Below are 22788 nucleotides of genomic sequence, written 5' to 3'. Positions count from 1 at the left end.
ATATAATTACATTATTTATATATTTAATAATCATAATATTTACTTATTAAAATTTTTTAATATTTAAAGCAAATATATCAGAGTTCTTTTGTTACATAAATCCTTATAATAGGTATAGTCAAAATCTGTCAAATCTATAAACTTTTTTTGTTTAAAATTTTATACGTTAAATATATTTAATCATATGTTAACATTAATATAAAAATATATATGTTAAAATTTAAAAAATATTTCTGTCATTAAGAAAAATTATTTGCTTTTGACAAATTCTTAACTATAGTTTAAACAAATTTAGTGAAGATGATGGAAATAAAAAAAAAAAACAATGAAAAAAAATTATTTATTTGTGTAAGTATGTAAAAATTAAAAAACTAAACTTTGTAAAATATTTTTATTAATAACTTGCTTGCATTTTGAAATAAATTATTTAAAATTTATATTTTAAATATAAATTTGATTATGTGCTAATAACGGGTATTAATCTCGTAGATATATATTAACGACCTTAGAAGTTGTTGATATAACATACGTATTTATTGTAATGTCATGTGCCGAACACCGTTAGTGCTCGATTGTCTTTTGGAATGATAAAATCATGGAGACCACAGTGTGATATTAGTGATAGTGCGTCAATTTATTACAATTAATTATTACAAAGAGACGCATATACTTACATACAGCTTGATACATGCATTTCAATATATAAAGTGAGTTATTAATAATAAAACATTTTTCTCTATCTTTCTTTTCTTTTTCTCGTACGTGTTTGAATATCTTAGCTTAGAAAAATATAAAATTAAGCAAAATCTTTTTAAAATTTATGCTTAATTTAGAGATACATTAGAGATACTATCAGCAGAAACTGATATTATTAGAATATATTTAAGATTGCATTTATTTCATGTCACAAATATCAAATATAATGTTAAGATATTTATTGACTATCTATTAAAACCGCTATCTATTGGATGTTTTACATAATTATAATTAAAATTTACTATATAGTTTTTAAATACATTAAATTTAAAGCTATACATATTAACAACAAATATATAATAAATGTTAAAATATAATATATATATGAAATATAATATATATTATAATAAATATAAAAAAAGAATAATTGTAGGAATAATTAATTTGATTAGATTTATTTATGAGAAGATCTATTTAATAAAGTTTCGATAAGTCAAGACTAGTAACGACCGTCCATGTATACAATACAGAATAAATAAACAAAACTGTTTCTTGATTATATAGGACAAGGCGAAACAAAATATACAACATGTAACTTTCAAAACGTATATAAAATATTATATTGAAATTTAACTCCAATTTCTTTGTTGCGAATTCAAAGCAATCTTCCGTTAAAGCTAAAAAAAGTGCTATTAAATTTTTAAATTAACAAAAGTTAATAATCTGTTCAAGTTTTCGTTATAATTAAATGTATGTTTTTATTTTATAAATATATATCAAAATATAAATCAAAAATATTATCTCAATTAGATAAGAAGGTTTGGCAAAGAAGAAAGTTGTGTGTTAAATTTTGTTCCCTTATTTGTTCTGTTTTTAACGAAGTTATATTTCAGCAGGTATCTGAGGCAATAATTAACATGGTACTTCTAAAGCTATTGTTAATTAGCTGTTTAACATTTATCACTGCAAAGGCCTTTCGCAATGATACCAATATTGAACTATATGAAAAACACCGAGATATCTTTTACGTAGTAATACCACAGCATTATAATATTCAACTTGAACCAGATGTGGAAACAAATATTTTTCACGGCGAATGCAATATCAGCATTCGTGTTCGTGTACTAACGCAATCCCTAATATTGTTTTCAAAAATTAAATGTATAAATGATATAATTTTGACTAATAATCCGCCAAGATTTTACGGAAACGTTGAAGACATGATTGTTTATCCGATAGAATATAACAAGGTGAATGACAGAATCGATATTTACTTTAGAAATTTTCTACCATCAGGAAATTACATTTTGAATATAAAATATCATGGTATTATGAATCATGAAACAAAGGTAACAACATTGTACAAACAAAAATATGAATGGTGAGTATCTGTTGAAAATGCTAAAAATATATGTACGTTATTAAATTAAATTATAAATATTATTTATTACACACTACGTACAAATACTTTATTATACATAAGCTATATTATTTTTAATATGCATAATATATATATATATATATATATATATATATATGCGTACGTAACATTATGTATGATTATAATTCTATATGTATTATATAAATTAGAACTTATTTTAATTAGTGGTTTTGTCACAAAATGCGTGCAAATATGAAATAAATCATATATTATGTGATAATATCGATTAATATAAAGTTTTAATTAATATGAAAAGCTTTTTTATAATACTTCTTTCATTTTCTAAAATATATAATTTTATGAAAAATTTAATTACATTAAATTTGAAAGATTAAAACTAATTAAATTTATTTTAGTAAAAAAAAAAAATTTATGAAACGTTACATAAGATATTGTATTAAAATGTGATTGACAAGTTAAAATCATTATAATATTTCTTTTTATACTTGAAAATTCATTGTTATTTGATTCTTGTAATGTATAATAATAGGTGGTTAATGCCAATGCATTTCGATATACTTAGGGCCCGACAAGTGTTTCCTTGCTTGAGCGAATTTTTGTCAGCCACCTTCAGCATTATTATAAAGCATCATCGTGATTACGCAGCTTTATCAAATATGCCGGTACAAAAGTGGAAGAAGATGATGAAGACATGATGCTCACACATTTCCAAACTACACCTTTATTGTCTACTTATCTCATAGCAGGAATAGTAACTAATTTCAGTCATAATTCTACTGCAAGTCTAAATACAAATTTATGGTATAGAAATTCCTCCGCTTTGAACATGCAATTTGCAAGCCATGTTATTAAATATACCACATTGTATTTGAAAAGAAAGTGGTATCGTGGACACGAAATAAGAGGTACGAAAGTGAATCATATTGCGATTCCAAATTTCTCAGATAAAAATATGATGAATTTGGGATTAGTTATTTATGGGTAAGTGCATGTACATATTAAAAAATATATTTATTAATTACATTTATGATTATGTGTACGAATTTAATATTTTAGAAAAAATATTGTGTATTAATATATCTAATATATATATATAACATATATATATATATATATATATATATATATATATATATATATATAAGCATCAAATTGCAAGATTTCAATAACATACAGAAACATTGTCAGAAACTATTTTTATTATTTTCAGAGAGGATGACATTATTTATGATGAAAAGTTCAAACCTGTTGGTCATAAAAATCGAGATATCTCATCTAATAGGATATAAAATATCACAGGAATGGTTTTATCAATTTTCCGATGCAATTTGGAATTCAACAACATTTTGGTTTAACGATTGTCTTTATTAGATTTTTAGGAACATATGCCGTTGATAAGGTTATTTTAAAATATTTTTAACGCTTATTCATTCGAGTGCAAAGGAATATTTTAAAATATATGTATTGCATTCTCCTTATTTAATTTTAATCTTTTATATAAAACATAAACTTTTAAACACTATTTTTCTATAAAAGAGTTTGATGAAAAAATAATCTTTTCGTAGAAAGAAAATTTACAAGTAAATATGCTACATACTTTTCAAAATAATATCAAATATTTCTTTTATGTTTATTATTTATTTTGCTAAAATCACTATGCTAATCTTATTAGAAAGTTTTAAAATATTATTATAAAATTTTAATTCAAATAATTACATAAAAAATCATGCGTATATATCGTTATAGTGGATTACACTGTAATATATACGTGTGTGTGCGTGTGGTATAATTTTAAAATAATTGCAAAAATATTTTGAATACAAAAATTATACACATTATTTTAAAGAAGCATAATTATTATAGATTTTGAAAAAAATAAACATAAACATAATAGTTTATTTATAGAAAGTAGCTGTAGCTACTGCATATTGCTAATGTGAGCATTCTTTACGATTTCACATTTGATAATTACTGCAAAACTTTTTCTATAGGCTGTCCCAAACCTCCACATAATGGATCTGTTTGTCGTACAATATCATCACGAAGTTCTTGATTTCGACAATTCTTATTATACATACTTTTTATTCAACAAATCTTATGAATTTCCTCGTTGCATTAAAGGTAATGACAATAATAATAATTGACAATTGCTCATTTTGTAAACAAAAATGTTATAAAAAAATGAGAAAAACTAATAATGAAGAAACCTAATTAAATATCATAATCATACATATATTATTCTTATTATAAATGTGTATATTATGGATGTGTTTAAATATGTATCTCTTTACACATATTTAAATACATATATTTATAACTCATATATATATAAAATTAATTTTCCAGTAAATCAAATATGTTCACAAATAAATGCAGTAATTAATTTGTATAAAATATAATTAATTAATTATATATATATATATATATATATATATATATATATATATGTGTGATGTGTGTAATAAATAATAATTAATCTGACTTTTATATATCACATAAATTGTTTTAGTATCTATTATATTGAGGATGTTACTAAACACACTTTCCGAAAACACGTTTTGGAATTATGTTCGCACATATATAATAAAGACGTAAGTAATATTATAGTTAGTTAATATACTGACGAAAAACTAAACTTGTTAAATATAATAACTATAAGTTTTATAAAATATTGTGCTTATAGTGTTTTCTTTTATTTTTCCTCACACTTGATCATCTTTGTGCTTATATACAAAACAAAATAATTTTTGTAAAATATTTTTTTGCTTGTTGCATTTATTTTTATTATTCCAAATTTTATCACATTCTGCAGATAATATTTGTTTTATTTCTTGCCTTATTCGGAGAGCTTAATGCACAAGTATTGTTATTTTAATTTATGTTATATTATTTAAATCTTACGCAATTTCGCTTACTTCGAATATAATTGTGTTTCAGTTAGAAAAGAAAGTTGTTAATTTGCTTAATTTTGTCCAACTAATTATTGTTTCTTCAATTAAAATATTTAAATATTAGAGTCAAATAAAACGATATATTAAATCTAACATGATGTATTAAAGATATAAAAAGAAGTAGTAATTAGTTAAACAAATTTAATTAATTAAAAAAGGTTAATAACTTTTTTTTAGTCCACTTATATATACATTTATCTTTCACAGTATTAATTAAATTTTGCTATTTTTGAATAGATAGCATTAAATTTTTATTAAAATTATACTATACAAAATATGATAATAATTAATAAACAAGAAATGTAAAATGTATATTTAAATTCATATAAAGCAGTTTTTATATATTTTAATAACATTGTAATAATAATTTCTCTAAAACATTTATTAATGTTAAATTTAACAATTTTATGCATTTAGCTATTTAGATTACAACAATTTGAATACATTCAATGAAAATAAGAAAAGATAAACTATATGGGTGTATCAAATATAAATAAAATCAGAATTATTAGACATGATTCAGATAAATAGATCCATGGACAAAGCAAAAGCTATTATCCTACTATAAGTGTTAAGCGAGATTATGATTTTCCTGGCAAGATGGTAGTATTAATAGAAAATTATATCAAAAATTCATCAACTAAATATTACATACCTCTGACACATACTGTGCAGAAAGGAAGCTCAATTTTAACAATACAACACCTCATTATTGGGCAGAGCAAAAAGAGACTTATTTAATGAATAAAATATTAACAAATCATGATTGGGTAATATTCAACATACAACATCAATGCTTCGTTCGATCAGAACAGGTGTTTAACCGTTTTCGCATTTATCGTGAAACGCTTTCGCGTTTTTCGTGCGCCGCTTCAGTGATAGTGCGTCAATTTATTACAATTAATTATTACAAAGAGACGCAATATACTCTACATACAGCTTGATACACGCATTTCAATATATAAAGTGAGTTATTAATAATAAAACATTTTTCTCTATCTTTCTTTTCTTTTCTCGTACGTGTTTGAATATCTTAGCTTAGAAAATATAAAATTAAGCAAAATCTTTTAAAATTTATGCTTAATTTAGAGATACATTAGAGGATACTATCAGCAGAAACTGATATTATTAGAATATATTTAGATTGCATTTATTTCATGTCACAAATATCAAATATAATGTTAAGATATCTATTGACTATCTATTAAAACCGCTATCTATTGGATGTTTTACATATATTATAATTAAAATTTACTATATAGTTTTTAAATACATTAAATTTAAAGCTATACATATTAACAACAAATATATAATAAATGTTAAAATATAATATATATATGAAATATAATATATATTATAATAAATATAAAAAGAATAATTGTAGGGAATAATTAATTTGATTAGATTTATTTATGAGAAGATCTATTTAATAAAGTTTCGATAAGTCAAGACTAGTAACGACCGTCCATGTATACAATACAGAATAAATAAACAAAACTGTTTCGATTATATAGGACAGGCGAAACAAAATATACAACATGTAACTTTCAAAACGTATATAAAATATTATATTGAAATTTAACTCCAATTTCTTTGTTGCGAATTCAAAGCAATCTTCCGTTAAAGCTAAAAAGTGCTATTAAATTTTAAATTAACAAAAGTTAATAATCTGTTCAAGTTTTCGTTATAATTAAATGTATGTTTTTATTTTATAAATATATATCAAAATATAAATCAAAAATATTATCTCAATTAGATAAGAAGGTTTGGCAAAGAAGAAAGTTGTGTGTTAAATTTTGTTCCTTATTTGTTCTGTTTTAACGAAGTTATATTTCAGCAGGTATCTGAGGTAATAATTAACATGGTACTTCTAAAGCTATTGTTAATTAGTTGTTTAACATTTATCACTGCAAAGGCCTTTCGCAATGATACCAATATTGAACTATATGAAAAACACCGAGATATCTTTTACGTAGTAATACCACAGCATTATAATATTCAACTTGAACCAGATGTGGAAACAAATATTTTTCACGGCGAATGCAATATCAGCATTCGTGTTCGTGTACTAACGCAATCCCTAATATTGTTTTCAAAAATTAAATGTATAAATGATATAATTTTGACTAATAATCCGCCAAGATTTTACGGAAACGTTGAAGACATGATTGTTTATCCGATAGAATATAACAAGGTGAATGACAGAATCGATATTTACTTTAGAAATTTTCTACCATCAGGAAATTACATTTTGAATATAAAATATCATGGTATTATGAATCATGAAACAAAGGTAACAACATTGTACAAAACAAAAATATGAATGGTGAGTATCTGTTGAAAATGCTAAAAATATATGTACGTTATTAAATTAAATTATAAATATTATTTATTACACACACGTACAAATACTTTATTATACATAAGCTATATTATTTTTAATATGCATATATATATATATATATATATATATATATATATATGCGTACGTAACATTATGTATGATTATAATTCTATATGTATTATATAAATTAGAACTTATTTTAATTAGTGGTTTTGTCACAAAATGCGTGCAAATATGAAATAAATCATATATTATGTGATAATATCGATTAATATAAAGTTTTAATTAATATGAAAAGCTTTTTTTATAATACTTCTTTCATTTTCTAAAATATATAATTTTATGAAAAATTTAATTACATTAAATTTGAAAGATTAAAACTAATTAAATTTATTTTAGTAAAAAAAAAAAATTTATGAAACGTTACATAAGATATTGTATTAAAATGTGATTGACAGTTAAAATCATTATAATATTTCTTTTTATACTTGAAAATTCATTGTTATTTGATTCTTGTAATGTATAATAATAGGTGGTTAATGCCAATGCATTTCGATATACTTGGGGCCCGACAAGTGTTTCCTTGCTTGAGCGAATTTTTGTCAGCCACCTTCAGCATTATTATAAAGCATCATCGTGATTACGCAGCTTTATCAAATATGCCGGTACAAAAAGTGGAAGAAGATGATGAAGACATGATGCTCACACATTTCCAAACTACACCTTTATTGTCTACTTATCTCATAGCAGGAATAGTAACTAATTTCAGTCATAATTCTACTGCAAGTCTAAATACAAATTTATGGTATAGAAATTCCTCCGCTTTGAACATGCAATTTGCAAGCCATGTTATTAAATATACCACATTGTATTTGAAAAGAAAGTGGTATCGTGGACACGAAATAAGAGGTACGAAAGTGAATCATATTGCGATTCCAAATTTCTCAGATAAAAATATGATGAATTTGGGATTAGTTATTTATGGGTAAGTGCATGTACATATTAAAAAAATATATTTATTAATTACATTTTTGATTATGTGTACGAATTTAATATTTTAGAAAAAATATTGTGTATTAATATATCTAATATATATATATAACAATATATATATATATATATATATATATATATATATATATATAAGCATCAAATTGCAAGATTTCAATAACATACAGAAACATTGTCAGAAACTATTTTTTATTATTTTCAGAGAGGATGACATTATTTATGATGAAAAGTTCAAACCTGTTGGTCATAAAATCGAGATATCTCATCTAATAGGATATAAAATATCACAGGAATGGTTTTATCAATTTTCCGATGCAATTTGGAATTCAACAACATTTTGGTTTAACGATTGTCTTATTAGATTTTTAGGAACATATGCCGTTGATAAGGTTATTTTAAAATATTTTTAACGCTTATTCATTCGCGTGCAAAGGAATATTTTAAAATATATGTATTGCATTCTCCTTATTTAATTTTAATCTTTTTATATAAAACATAAACTTTTAAACACTATTTTTTCTATAAAAGAGTTTGATGAAAATATAATCTTTTCGTAGAAAGAAAATTTACAAGTAAATATGCTACATACTTTTCAAAATAATATCAAATATTTCTTTTATGTTTATTATTTATTTTGCTAAAATCACTATGCTAATCTTATTAGAAAGTTTTAAAATATTATTATAAAATTTTAATTCAAATAATTACATAAAAAATCATGCGTATATATCGTTATAGTGGATTACACTGTAATATATACGTGTGTGTGCGTGTGGTATAATTTTAAAATAATTGCAAAAATATTTTGAATACAAAAATTATACACATTATTTTAAAGAAGCATAATTATTATAGATTTTGAAAAAAATAAACATAAACATAATAGTTTATTTATAGAAAGTAGCTGTGCTACTGCATATTGCTAATGTGAGCATTCTTTACGATTTCACATTTGATAATTACTGCAAAACTTTTTTCTATAGGCTGTCCCAAACCTCCACATAATGGATCTGTTTGTCGTACAATCTCATCACGAAGTTCTTGATTTCGACAATTCTTATTATACATACTTTTTATTCAACAAATCTTATGAATTTCCTCGTTGCATTAAAGGTAATGACAATAATAATAATTGACAATTGCTCATTTTGTAAAACAAAAATGTTATAAAAAAATGAGAAAAACTAATAATGAAGAAACCTAATTAAATATCATAATCATACATATATTATTCTTATTATAAAATGTGTATATTATGGATGTGTTTAAATATGTATCTCTTTACACATATTTAAATACATATATTTATAACTCATATATATATAAAATTAATTTTCCAGTAAATCAAATATGTTCACAAATAAATGCAGTAATTAATTTGTATAAAATATAATTAATTAATATATATATATATATATATATATATATATATATATATATATGTGTGTGTGTGTAATAAATAATAATTAATCTGACTTTTTATATATCACATAAATTGTTTTAGTATCTATTATATTGAGGATGTTACTAAACACACTTTCCGAAAACACGTTTTGGAATTATGTTCGCACATATATAATAAAGACGTAAGTAATATTATAGTTAGTTAATATACGACGAAAAACTAAACTTGTTAAATATAATAACTATAAGTTTTATAAAATATTGTGCTTATAGTGTTTTCTTTATTTTTCTCACACTTGATCATCTTTGTGCTTATATACAAAACAAAATAATTTTTTGTAAAATATTTTTTTGCTTGTTGCATTTATTTTTATTATTCCAAATTTTATCACAATTCTGCAGATAATATTTGTTTTATTTCTTGCCTTATTCGGAGAGCTTAATGCACAATTATTGTTATTTTAATTTATGTTATATTATTTAAATCTTACGCAATTTCGCTTACTTCGAATATAATTGTGTTTCAGTTAGAAAAGAAAGTTGTTAATTTGCTTAATTTTGTCCAACTAATTATTGTTTCTTCAATTAAAATATTTAAATATTAGAGTCAAATAAAACGATATATTAAATCTAACATGATGTATTAAAGATATAAAAAGAAGTAGTAATTAGTTAAACAAATTTAATTAATTAAAAAAGGTTAATAACTTTTTTTTAGTCCACTTATATATACATTTATCTTTCACAGTATTAATTAAATTTTGCTATTTTTGAATAGATAGCATTAAATTTTTATTAAAATTATACTATACAAAATATGATAATAATTAATAAACAAGAAATGTAAAATGTATATTTAAATTCATATAAAGCAGTTTTATATATTTTAATAACATTGTAATAATAATTTCTCTAAAACATTTATTAATGTTAAATTTAACAATTTTATGCATTTAGCTATTTAGATTACAACAATTTGAATACATTCAATGAAAATAAGAAAAAGATAAACTATATGGGTGTATCAAATATAAATAAATCAGAATTATTAGACATGATTCAGATAATAGGTCCATGGACAAAGCAAAAGCATTATCCTACTATAAGTGTTAAGCGAGATTATGATTTTCCTGGCAAGATGGTAGTATTAATAGAAAATTATATCAAAAATTCATCAACTAAATATTACATACCTCTGACACATACTGTGCAGAAAGAGCTCGATTTTAACAATACAACACCTCATTATTGGGCAGAGCAAAAAGAGACTTATTTAATGAATAAAATATTAACAAATCATGATTGGGTAATATTCAACATACAACAAATTGGTAAATATTAATTAATTTTGTTTTTATATATATATATATATATTTTATTTATATATTTTATATATTGAAAGAAAATTGTGATTAAATCTTTGATTTTTAAATTTATATGTTCTTGGCAGGATATTATCGAGTCAATTACGATTTAAAAAATTGGAAAAAAATTGCACATTATCTTGCCACTATAAATTACACGAAAATACACGTTCTCAATCGTGCTCAAATTATCGATGACGCTTTTCACTTTATGATAACGAGACAGCTCGAATCTGCTACGTTCTGGAAAATTACAGAATATCTAAAACACGAATTAGATTTTGTGGCATGGTATCCTATGCTCAAAGCTCTGGAATACATGTCGAGTGTCTTTCCACTTTCAGATGAAGAAACTGATAAAATCAAGGTAAATATTAATAAACATTTTATATTTATTTACATACATAATATTTGCACATAATAATCGTTTTCTATTAACAATTGTCACATAAAGATCAGAGAAAAATGTAATTAAAAAGTTTAGGTATATTTTGTTATATTATTGAATTTAGATTGAAAATAAAAAGCTTGTCTACAGATAATTAAAGACTTTGCTGCAATTTAAATGTATAAATAATTTTGTAAAAATTGAAGCGTATATCTTTGAATTAGGAATTATAACAAATATAATTAAAATTATTAATATAATTTATATAAAATGTAGGAAACTATAAAATAAACATTTTATATGCATTAATTTTATTTAAACATTTTAATGTTTGATCAACATAAAACATAAATAGAATAGATAGAAAAAATAATTTTATTTATGATAAAATCTTAAATATTAAAATCTAAGATGCAGAACAAAAGCAAACAAAAACAATTATTTATAATTACATGCATTAAATTAAAAAAAATAGAAACAATTACTGATAATTTATCATCTTACAAGCACATAATATTTGTCATCTTGCAATTAATCTATGCCATCATTTATTCTATTCATTTTTTTTTTATAAAAGAGGGATTGGGCAATGAGAAAATGAAAAGTATATTATATTTATATATGTTTTTAGCAATATAATACAATAGTTTTATATAAAGGTAAAAATATTTATTATAATTATGTAATTTCTTGCAAAAGAAATTTCTATTTGAAAAAATATTATATATAATTTCATATGGATATACAAAATACATTTTTATTATATTATCTATTATATTATCTATTGTTAACATTAAAATTATAGTTAATATTATTGTTAATATTAAAATTAAACTATAATAATGAAAGGAGAGGAGAAAAAAGAGTATAATATATAATAAATTATTTACTATTTTTAAAAACTTTCAATAAATTTCATATTGGCCTATAATTACTATTTAGATATAAAAAAAATATGAATTTGCCATCTCTAATTTACTTCGTCATCTTACCCATATAAATTTTTTTCCATAGTAATAAAAACATATTTTATTTTTAAATTTAATTTTATATTTAATTTAATTTTATATTTAATTTTTTTATTATTTAATTTTATTTAGTTTTAAATATATATTTTATTAATTATAAACTATAAAGTTTATATTTTACTTTTTTGTTTCTTTTTTAGCAAAGAATGCAAAATATTTTGAGTAAGGTGTATGACGAACTTCCGCACAACAAAATTAAAAAAGACGATTCTGCAAAACGTTTAAAACAAGAATCTGCAAAATGGTTATGTTTTTTTGATGACCAGAAATGTAAAAAAGTAGCCAATCATAATTTAATACGAAGTCTGAGAGAGCCCGAAAAATTCAAGTATTTTTCCTCATATATTTAGTCTTTTTAAGTCCAATCTTTTTGTAAATATTTTATGCTATGTTTAATACATTGTTTGGCAAAGATATAAAAACAAAATATGTAAATACTTATAACAAAATATTTTTTGTTTGATCTCTTAGACTCTTGCCGTGGTGGAAAGAATGGACATATTGTAATGGCTTGAAAATATCGTCCTATCCTGATATTATTAATGATAAAAACTCTACTTGGTGGAAAGTATATCATATGGGAAAGGAAAACTTTAAAATTTTAGAATATCTGGCTTGCTTTGAGCATCCAGATTTTATAACGGACTATTTAAATATGATAGGAAATGATAATGAAACATCGTCGCTAAAAGATTTGCGCGTTCAAGATCGTATTAACTGTTTTCTTTCTACTATTGCGAAGCACGCGAGGAAAGATAAAGTATTAAACTTTATAATAAACAAATTTATGGAAATAAAACCAAAGTAATTGGACAATTTTTTCATAAATATATCATTCATAAATTTATATTTTTTTTATATATACATATATATAAGCTATTTTACTTTTTATAGGGAAATCAATGAATCTGTAATGTTTACAGTTTTATTAAATCATTTATATTCTGAGGAACAACTTGAAAAGGTAAAAACTTTTTATGCTTACATACAATTTGAAATTATAATTTTTAAATAATAATTTTTAAATTATAATTTTTAAATTATAATTTTTAAAAATATAATTTTTATAGCGCCAAGAAAAAAATTAAAGTTGATAAATATCAAAATAATCTGTTTTGTAGGTAAAAGAGTTTGCGATTACAAATTTGACGAAATTGCAAGCTGCTTTAACAAAGAGATTAGAGGAAAATTTGGATAAGCCTGTAGAGAAAATTCTTGAGGTAAATTTAAAATACAATTACTAAAATGTAATTGCTTATTAATCGTTTATTTAATTTAATTTTTATTTGCATAGAATGTGTTTTGATATTGTATTACAGTATCTTAAATAAGCAAGCAAAAATTATTATTATTATATATTTTTCTCTAACAATTTTTTGGTGATTAATATAAAAACGATTTATTCTAGATTATTAGATCGATACAACAACAGCAAGAAAAGGATTATATGATACAAGTTTATAAACAAATCCAAATCAAAATAAATCTACGCTCTCATCAAATCGAAACTCAGATGAGGTATCTTAATACATTAATAATTTAACAAAAACTAATAATAGTAATATATAACTATCTCAGCATAAATATTTCTGTTTAGTAAATATTTTTTTATGTACGTCGCATATTTAATATTTTAGTTTTGTCCACTTATTAGGTGCATTAATGATACTCGATTACATTAACAACAAAGATATTTCATGCATGTGTTTTTTACATTGTTCTGCAATTCTGAGATATTTAAATCATATAATTAATTATGTAAATGACAAATTCTGATTTTTTAATATGTAGATATATTTTTTAAATATTATAAAAACAAATTTGTCTGCTGAATGTAACGTGCTGTATCATATTAATGTATCAAAATGTATTATCATGTTTTAAATCGTATTTTGATTTTTATTCTTTTTATATCTGTAATATTTATATTACTATAATTATTTTCTAATATTTATATATTTATTTTAACATTTTTTATTAAGTTTATTAATAATATAGATCAATATATGTATTTTAATATTGTATTAATTATTAATTGTTGATATACATATTTTAATATATGCATATATATTGATGTATAATACATATATATATATATATATATATATATATATATATATATATAGTAAATGTGTATTAATAATACATACTAATATAACATATTATATAGTATATATTTCGTAATTTTATTATAATATAAAGTTATTATTAATGTTTGTATATACAAGAATACTATATATATATAATTATTAATTTAAATAGGTACATATATATTTATATTTATAAATATTACACACAAATTATGTTGTTATATTATTATGTGTTATAAATACTTTAAATGCTACAAAAATTGACTAAAGCTTGTAATTTATTTTATTAATGTGTTATTAATCTTTAATTTACAATAAACTACTAGCGCAACATTCTTGGCGTATGAACACATATACGCCTTTTCTACATTTTTATTTCATTAAAAATCTTTCTCAATTTTGAATCTCAAAATCCGATTTGTCATAATAGAAGCAGGATTATTGATTTGATTAATAAAGTTTCTTTATTAGCTGATTTAAAATTTGACATAGAAATTTTTGCAAATGAGCTTGTGTTTAAAATCATAAATAATGGTTATCCATTAATTTCTATATGTAAACGTTTAAAATTTTTTTTCATGTATTAATAAAAATTTAATTGCTAGTGTGTTTCGTGAAACCGTTGATCGATTTCAATATCTATGATATTGATAATCGTGAAAACTAATAATTAAATTGAGTTTAAAAAATAATTTTTATTTTACATGTAGAGAGATGAGAGTTAGTATACTTATAAATATATACACATATACATCTAACTAAAGAATGACAATGCATAAATATAAATAATACATACAATATATTTTATTAAATTTAAATCTTTTCATTTTATATTTTATTTTGTGTAATATTTATAATTTTATCATTATTTTATTATTTTTTATAGCTTTATTATTTTTTTGTTAATATATTTTTACAGCTTTTACTATCAATATGTAAAATTTTTCATTATTGATAATAAAATAATGTTTTGAAATAATAAAATGTTTGCGTTTTTCTTATATTTGGTTCAATTAAGAAAGATTGATAATGCCTTCGTTTTTAAATTGTCGCTCATTGAGTCTACGTGACCGTGATAAAAATTTACTTTTGCTGATTTTCTTTATTTTATTCTTCAGTGATATATTGCTCTGATAAATTTCTTGCAGAGGATAATATATTACAATGGATAATATACCGACTTTTGATACTTTTGAAAATTCAATACTTAATTTTTCCATCTTTCAAATATTGTATGAATAAAATAAAATAAAATATGTCAGCAAGAATCTGTGATATATAATTAATAAATTCTGTTCATTATAAAAATAATTATTATCATTTTCATTGCTAATACATATCGCATTTAACAGATGCCGCCAATTGTTAGTTTCTTTACATTTGCAATTGTGCATTTTATGTAACAGCGCACACACACACACATTTATTGCACTCTTATATTCCACGCAATAAAATAAACGAAGTTTATTTAGTGTCTTGACAGTTTCATTAGTTAAATTTTTTTATATTCTTGTGTAATTACGACAAACCTTATTAATTAAATTATCCTATAAATTGTTTTAAATAAAGTAATTTTTATTTAAAAAATTTTAAATAATATGCAAAAGTATATAAATGAGTTTATACATGATTTTAATATAAAATATTATATTAAACGTATTTTATGTACAATTGCATCATTCAAATTAATATTAACTTTTATAATTCTTTATAATTTTATTTATACATATATATGTATATATTTTTGCATATTATATCATATTAAAAATTTCTCTAAAATAAAAACCATTTAATTTGGAAGGATTTGAACTAAAGTTCACATCAATAAAGTTTATGCCTACACAAGAATATTTAGAAAAATTAAGAAATAAGACAAAAACCATCACAACCATCATACCGTAAATCAATATTATTAATATTCTGTCACGTGAAAATTAAAGATGCTGAATTAATTTTGCATTATGAGTGCGGTTTGGTATTGGTTGACTCGGCTGACGAAATGAAGCACGCGGGGTGTGTTTGTCAATGCTGTTTAGGTATCGAAACGTAATCGAACCGGAGAACCTCCAGGGGTCCCTCAGACATAACATCTCGCGCCACGAGAGAGCTCTTTGTGTTAAAGTCTTCCCCTTACGTCTCAGTTTTCTCGTCCCTCTCTCCTTGCCGCACCACTCCACAAAAAAACTCGATCGTCCCAGTCGGATTTCCAGAAGGTCGTCCTTCGCAATGACCGATTTAACAAATCGTACATCAATATCATGTAGACAGCTCAGTGAAAATCACACACACACAACCCCTGCCCAGATTTTAACTCGCGTCATCCTCCTTTCACTTTGATATCGCATCATCGGCAACTTCATCAGCTAATCGCTGTGTATCGCATCTAAAACGGCTTAAAGTTAACATTCAGGAAAACAAGTCCGTCCCCCTCCCCCTCCCCCCTCCTCCCTGTTTCCCCCCGTCCGGCTATAATAAATTCGTTTATCGTTCCATCTGCGTGAACGTGGCATTACGTGGCTGTAAGATACAGAGAGCGACGGGAGAGGTGGTTGATGGCCCAGGGAAAGGGGAAAGGGGAGGAGGGCGGGAGGGGCGGGAGAGAGGAAGGGGAGAGAGTAAAGGGATGATGGGAACAGCGGGTGGGGTTGACTTCGTGTTCGCAGAGCGACCTGGTCGCGGCGATGGTCATTTGTGGGAGCTGAGGCCTTTAGCTCCCGGACAAAGGGGAGGGGGGTGTTGGGGATGGAGAGGCTTGAGGTGGCAGGGGGAGGGGGCGAAATGTCTCTCGCGATCCCACGACGAGATACCGGACACGCTACACAGCTTTCTTCCTTTCTTCCCCCTCCCCCCCCCTTTAACCCCCAACCGAATGATGTCCACCGCGACACGCCATCCCGCCGCTTTCCGAGACGCCTTCCGAGATTGTCTTCGAGCAGGGGGTGGACGCGAAAGAACCGTACGCGCGCGTATATATACACTTTTACCACGGGGTCGCGGAAAGAATTGCCTTGACACGCAAGAAACGCAGTCCCTCACGAAGAGGAATACCGGCCAGCCGCTCGTAAATAACGTCGCGTTTAATGTTGCTTAACGGCATCGCGTACATACGCGATTTGCAAAGCAAACGGACAAGCTGACAAATTATCATGTAGGCCAAATAAGAATCGTGATACGTTAAGGAGGATTGGCATATTAATTGGCTTGAATTAAGGGTTTGAACTATGCCTTGTGATGTTTTGGCTATTAAAGTAATAAAAATAAAATAAAAAAGTTCTTTACGGTGAGTGTTTACATATTTTATCTTCTAATAAATAATTAGAAGAGTAACATTAAGATTATTAGAATCTCACTGTTTTCAATCCCCCGATAAACTATCTAATATTCTCTAATTATTAATAGCTATCTCATTTACTGACTTTACATTAAAAAAAAATTGTTAAGCCTTATTTTATAAAAATATTAAAGAAATTAATATTTACATTATATTATGGGTAACTTTTTTTTATGCGAAATTAATATTACTTAAAAAAAAAATAGAAAAAATTATAATACACTTTTCTTAAATTTACAAGAATATGTTGAAAAATTTTTATCACAAAAATTGCACTTTTAATTTGACAACTCTTTTAATGTATTTCTACAAAATTACATTTCTGAAAACTAGCACGCTTTCTAAGAAGATACGGAGGTTTGTTGTACGGAGGTAGACGCCGTCGAGAAAACAAAATGCATATCTCGGGGCTACTTTCCAACCCCTCGTAGGGTCATGCGCTCACGCGTCGTAATGTCTTGTCGAAGGTTCCTGCAGGCATGTGCGATGCGTGTGAGATTGTACGCGCGACGGACACGCGACTTCTTCCTGTCTCACATCGTGTGTCTACCTCATGTTTCCCTTCCGCCTCTTCGTCAACCTCAGCTCCCCTCAAGCACAAGTTAATATATTCGTTTCTCATCGTCTTCACGACAATGGAGAGCCGCGTGCACCTCGTCACGGTCTCAGCGGTAATCACGCGTTTTTTATCTATGGCAAAAGTTGCAATAATACCATAAAAAGTGACGGTAAAAAATAACGTGTCACATAAGCCTTTAATGTTTCATCAAATGTAAGAGAACACATATGTTATAATGTATGTTTTAGGAAAGTCCAAAAAGGATATAGAAATTTAGCAATGATGTTAAATAAAATCTTAAGAAATAGAAATAAGGTTTAAATAAAAAAGTATCCCTAGAAATTATTATTAATTCTAAACTAATATTTTATTTTTAATTATTTCTTATTTTTTGATATCTTGATGTTTTTGTTGTACCGGCTTTGATAAATATAATTTAAATTATTTTCAATTTTTAGAAATATTTATAACATTATTGTAAATACGTAAGTATTGTTCAAATAAAAATATTAGAAACAATATTTTTTTAAATAAAAATGTTTTTGAATAAAACTTATATTATTGTAATTGATAACAAAGATTATATAAAAATATGAGATATAAAGAATAGTATATTATTCATATTTTATTTATATCTAAATATACATAATTATTTATATATGAATATTAATAATATAATACGTAATAATAACTAAAATAATAAAATAGTTAAAATACATGAATAGAAAGCTAATAAATAAAAAAAAAATGTTAATAAATATCAAAGGCATGTCGTCTGATTGAATCCATTCGTGTTTCACATTCGGGATACATCGATACCGCCACATAATTATATAAAGAGCAGGAAGACCGTATACCGGTCACTCGCGAGAGCGGTATGATAAGCGGGGTTCACATACTTGCCGTGAGTACTCCGCGGTACTCACGCGGGGTATCGTGTAGAGGGCAACCGCACAGGTACGGTTATCAACGCCGTGAGACACGGCAACGCACGGCTACTGGACATGCCACCGAGAGATCTCACCGGCCCGATATCGCCCGCTCGTATTTATGGCCGTCGAGATTTCGCATTATTAGAGCCATTTACCGTTTTCGCCCTATAATATCGCGGCGTATGCCCGCACCGAGATTGCCGAGAGGCGCCTCGAATCGTGAATCGTGAATTTAAGGATCGATGGAGGCCGAAGGTAATTTCGGATGACTTAGAGACGATCAGATATAAGTTACGTCTTAAGCCCAATTACCTTCGACCACGACAGAGTATAAAAGTACGAGGATATTATTATTTTTCACGTGTCTCTCTCTTGGGGTATTTAAATTGTTAATATGGCCTTTTTAGTCGATGATGATCAACAAGGTTCTGTCAATTTTAATTTTAATTTTAATTCAATTTTAATTTCAATTTTAATTATTTTAATTTTAATTTTAAGTCAATTTTAATTTTAATTTTAACTCAATTTTTAATGTTGCAAATGTATATATATATATATATATTTATTTCTATACACATAAAAATATTGCAAATATCATAAAATTATTTTTTTTATAATTTGAAAAATCTAATTAATCCAAATATAAAGCGTAATTTCGAGAAACTAGTTATTTGGTAATAACGATATCGGTAATGATTGTGTATCATATTTACCGTACGGTGGATAGAATTATAGATATATGTTTGTGTGACGGTATACTATTATTACGTACAATTATATGTCGTAAGTTACAAGTCTGGTAAGTTTATTAGGGTGTTAGGGGCGTCTACACGTGCCGCAAAAGAGACTCATCCGCTCTTGCTCGAAACGATGATACTTATTCAAACACCATTACCGAGTAGCCTCCCACGTCGCATTTGGCCGTGACGATAAAATAAGAAGACAAATAAGGGTGGTATCCCTTTTATGACAAATTGCATCATTACTGTGTCTTTCCATTAAGCGTATTCTTCCGACATGAAGATTATCGTTTGACAGTTCGACGCTTAACAGTTTCCATCATTGTTTCTCTTAGCGTTTGTAGAAACTATTTTAACACGTTTAAATTTTTTTTATAAGACTATATTTTCGATCTATTTTTGACTCGATCTGCATTTCTATGCAAAAATTGTCTTTTCAGAATCTTCTTTTCAGCAAGATTATCGTTGATGAACAAAAGTTGAGGGACGATAGAGTGACGACTGACGATAGGCACTGGATACTGACAGAAGAAACCCCGAGAAACCATCCATTCCTACATTAAACCGCGTTATCGCCAGCGTTAACATTCGTCTTCCAGGATGCATTGTCCTGCGATCCAGCTGGGGCAAGGTCCTCATCCGTCTCCCATTCAGGGTCGTGGGTCTCGACATTTCCGAATCTCCGAGGCGGTCCATTGTGCTCGGCCCTCACCGCTGCTCTCCAGCCCTTTCCCTTCCCCTCTCTCGTCCCCCTGGCTCGTTGCCGTCCCTTCTTTCTCTCTCTCGCCTTCGTTTCTTCATCTATTTTCTTTCTCTCTCTCTCTCTCTCTCGGCTCTTTATATGAACCCTTCGCTCCTCTCCGTCTCCTCTCTCGGTCGTCCTCTCTTTCCATGCTCGGAGTCCTCTCGTCCAGAGGTAATACGGTGCCTCGAGAAGCACCGAAGGGGTGGATCGGGTGGAAGGGGGGAGGGGGAGGAGGGGATTGCGCTCAGTAGTAGATGGGGTTTTTAGGGGTGGCGACATGGAATCCGGGAATTCGTGTCTCGCGGGGTAGTCTCGGTAGGAGCTCTATCGATTCTCAACCAGACACACACCATCCTCCGAGCATATCTCGTGCGGGATCCCAGAGTATAAAACTCATCTGTACGGAGAAGTTTTCGTTGTTGCGGGTAGCATAGCCGAAGGGTTTCCACGCTTTTCGGGGGCTGAATAATTACGTGACGTAAGCTGTAGAGAAGGAAGAATGATTAGAACCTTGACAAGATGTGAAATTTAATAGACAACAGGAACGTCTCTTCCAGGCATCTATTATAGGCATCTTGTAAACCTTCAGATTATCCAGATTAATTCGATGAAAATTTATTAAATTTTGTCTTTAGTGGAAATTTTGTAAGAAGACTCCGATGCATTATCTTGCGATATATTTGACATTTCACGGAGTGAGAAAATGTTTTTATGAAAGAAAAAATTTTTATACGAGAAAGTTTCTTAACTATAGATCCAATGTCAAAAAGAAAGAAGGCGGCGTATCAAATAATCTACGGAAATGACGGAAAAGAGTGAGGGAGAAGTGGACGTGAAATAAAACTATCGGTGAGCCGCGAAGGAGAGCCGCGAGAGTAACCGATAACCAATAAATTTCTCTCTACTACATGAGGCACTCAAATACCGCAAAGTTAATGTCGCAAATTGGCCATCCGTTATTTTTTAATTCCTTAATTTTTTTTTTAAGGAGAATATCGCGTCCATTATATAAATATATCCGTGTCATTAATAAATTATCACAATGTTTTCGTCAGCTTTTTAATTTCCACCTTCCATGAAGAAGTAATGATAAACGATCCGATAAACATAATTTATATTATATAAATATAAAAATATATATACGTCATTAAAATAAAAAAATTTAAAACGTAATACATTTTTCGAAGCTCGTATTCATCATCCCTGTATATGTAATTTCGAGCGGTTGTTCATAACAAGAGGACGTCGATCTGGGATTTTAGAGGTAGATTGTGGGAAACTACACAAGAGAGAGAGAGAGAGAGAGAGAGAGAAGCTAAGGGAGAGAGGACCGCAATATCACAGCGATAAATCCATCGGGAGTTGATCAGGCGACACTCTGCAGCCAGTGCACGTATTCTTGGCATATCCACTTGGCGTGACCAGGAAGGCGCGCCATCTTGAAGGGTTTTCTCACCCTCCACCTGTGCGGAGAGGGTGATTCTTTATTGTTTCAATAAGCACGGCACACAGGTCCAGTCTTATTAGCGAAATAAACCTCTTTTAACGACGTCGCCACGCTCGGCCTCTCTCCTCTCCCCCCTCATCCGCACCGTCTCCCCTCGCTCTCTTCCGGCCGCGAGAGACGCGCCGGCGGAAGTGGAAAAGGCCTCTCCTCTCGCTCCCTCGAGGCGAAGACGCGGGAGAGATTCGGCTGTGGATAAGAGAGGAGCGGAAAAGGGACCGAGGGATTCTTGAAAGAGTTCTCTTTCAGAGGAGTCTCTCCAAAGAGAGAATCGATAGGTTTTTCCGCGGGTTTCCATG

At 27.0% G+C, this 22788-nt stretch overlaps 1 protein-coding gene across 3 annotated transcripts; it reads left to right on the top strand.

Moving 5' to 3' along the window:
* Positions 1-559: 559 nt before the first annotated feature.
* LOC126855569 (aminopeptidase N-like) lies at positions 560-14448 on the top strand. Of its 3 annotated transcripts, none has more exons than XM_050603359.1 (13): positions 560-707; positions 1593-2077; positions 7926-8378; positions 8607-8793; positions 9388-9517; positions 9909-9990; positions 10766-11139; positions 11259-11539; positions 12729-12916; positions 13060-13392; positions 13483-13552; positions 13710-13808; positions 13997-14447. In XM_050603359.1, the coding sequence occupies exons 2-13, from the start codon at positions 1614-1616 to the stop codon at positions 14129-14131; spliced, it is 2796 nt and encodes a 931-aa protein (XP_050459316.1). In that variant the 5' UTR covers positions 560-707; positions 1593-1613; the 3' UTR covers positions 14132-14447. The 3 variants fall into 3 exon arrangements, with proteins under 3 accessions (XP_050459316.1, XP_050459317.1, XP_050459318.1); XM_050603360.1 differs by having other exon boundaries at positions 566-707; positions 1590-2077; positions 13997-14448; XM_050603361.1 differs by lacking the exons at positions 560-707; positions 1593-2077; positions 7926-8378 and adding an exon at positions 2771-3079 and having other exon boundaries at positions 13997-14448.
* Positions 14449-22788: the final 8340 nt, after the last annotated feature.

The sequence above is a fragment of the Cataglyphis hispanica genome, chromosome 16 (genome assembly GCF_021464435.1).
Source record: "Cataglyphis hispanica isolate Lineage 1 chromosome 16, ULB_Chis1_1.0, whole genome shotgun sequence".
Lineage (NCBI taxonomy): Eukaryota > Metazoa > Arthropoda > Insecta > Hymenoptera > Formicidae > Cataglyphis > Cataglyphis hispanica.
The sequence above is the reverse complement of the archived record's forward strand: the minus strand, read 5'-3'. Positions and strand labels throughout refer to the sequence as shown.

What these genes read in the sequence shown, in the direction of transcription:
- LOC126855569 (XM_050603360.1), top strand. Translation starts at nt 1,614, where the DNA reads ATGGTACTTCTAAAGCTATTGTTAATTAGCTGTTTAACATTTATCACT. An exon ending in ATTTCCTCGTTGCATTAAAG is followed by an intron (nt 9,518 to 9,908) that starts GTAATGACAATA and finishes AAATTGTTTTAG; the next exon opens with TATCTATTATATTGAGGATG. An exon ending in CTGTAGAGAAAATTCTTGAG is followed by an intron (nt 13,809 to 13,996) that starts GTAAATTTAAAA and finishes GATTTATTCTAG; the next exon opens with ATTATTAGATCGATACAACA.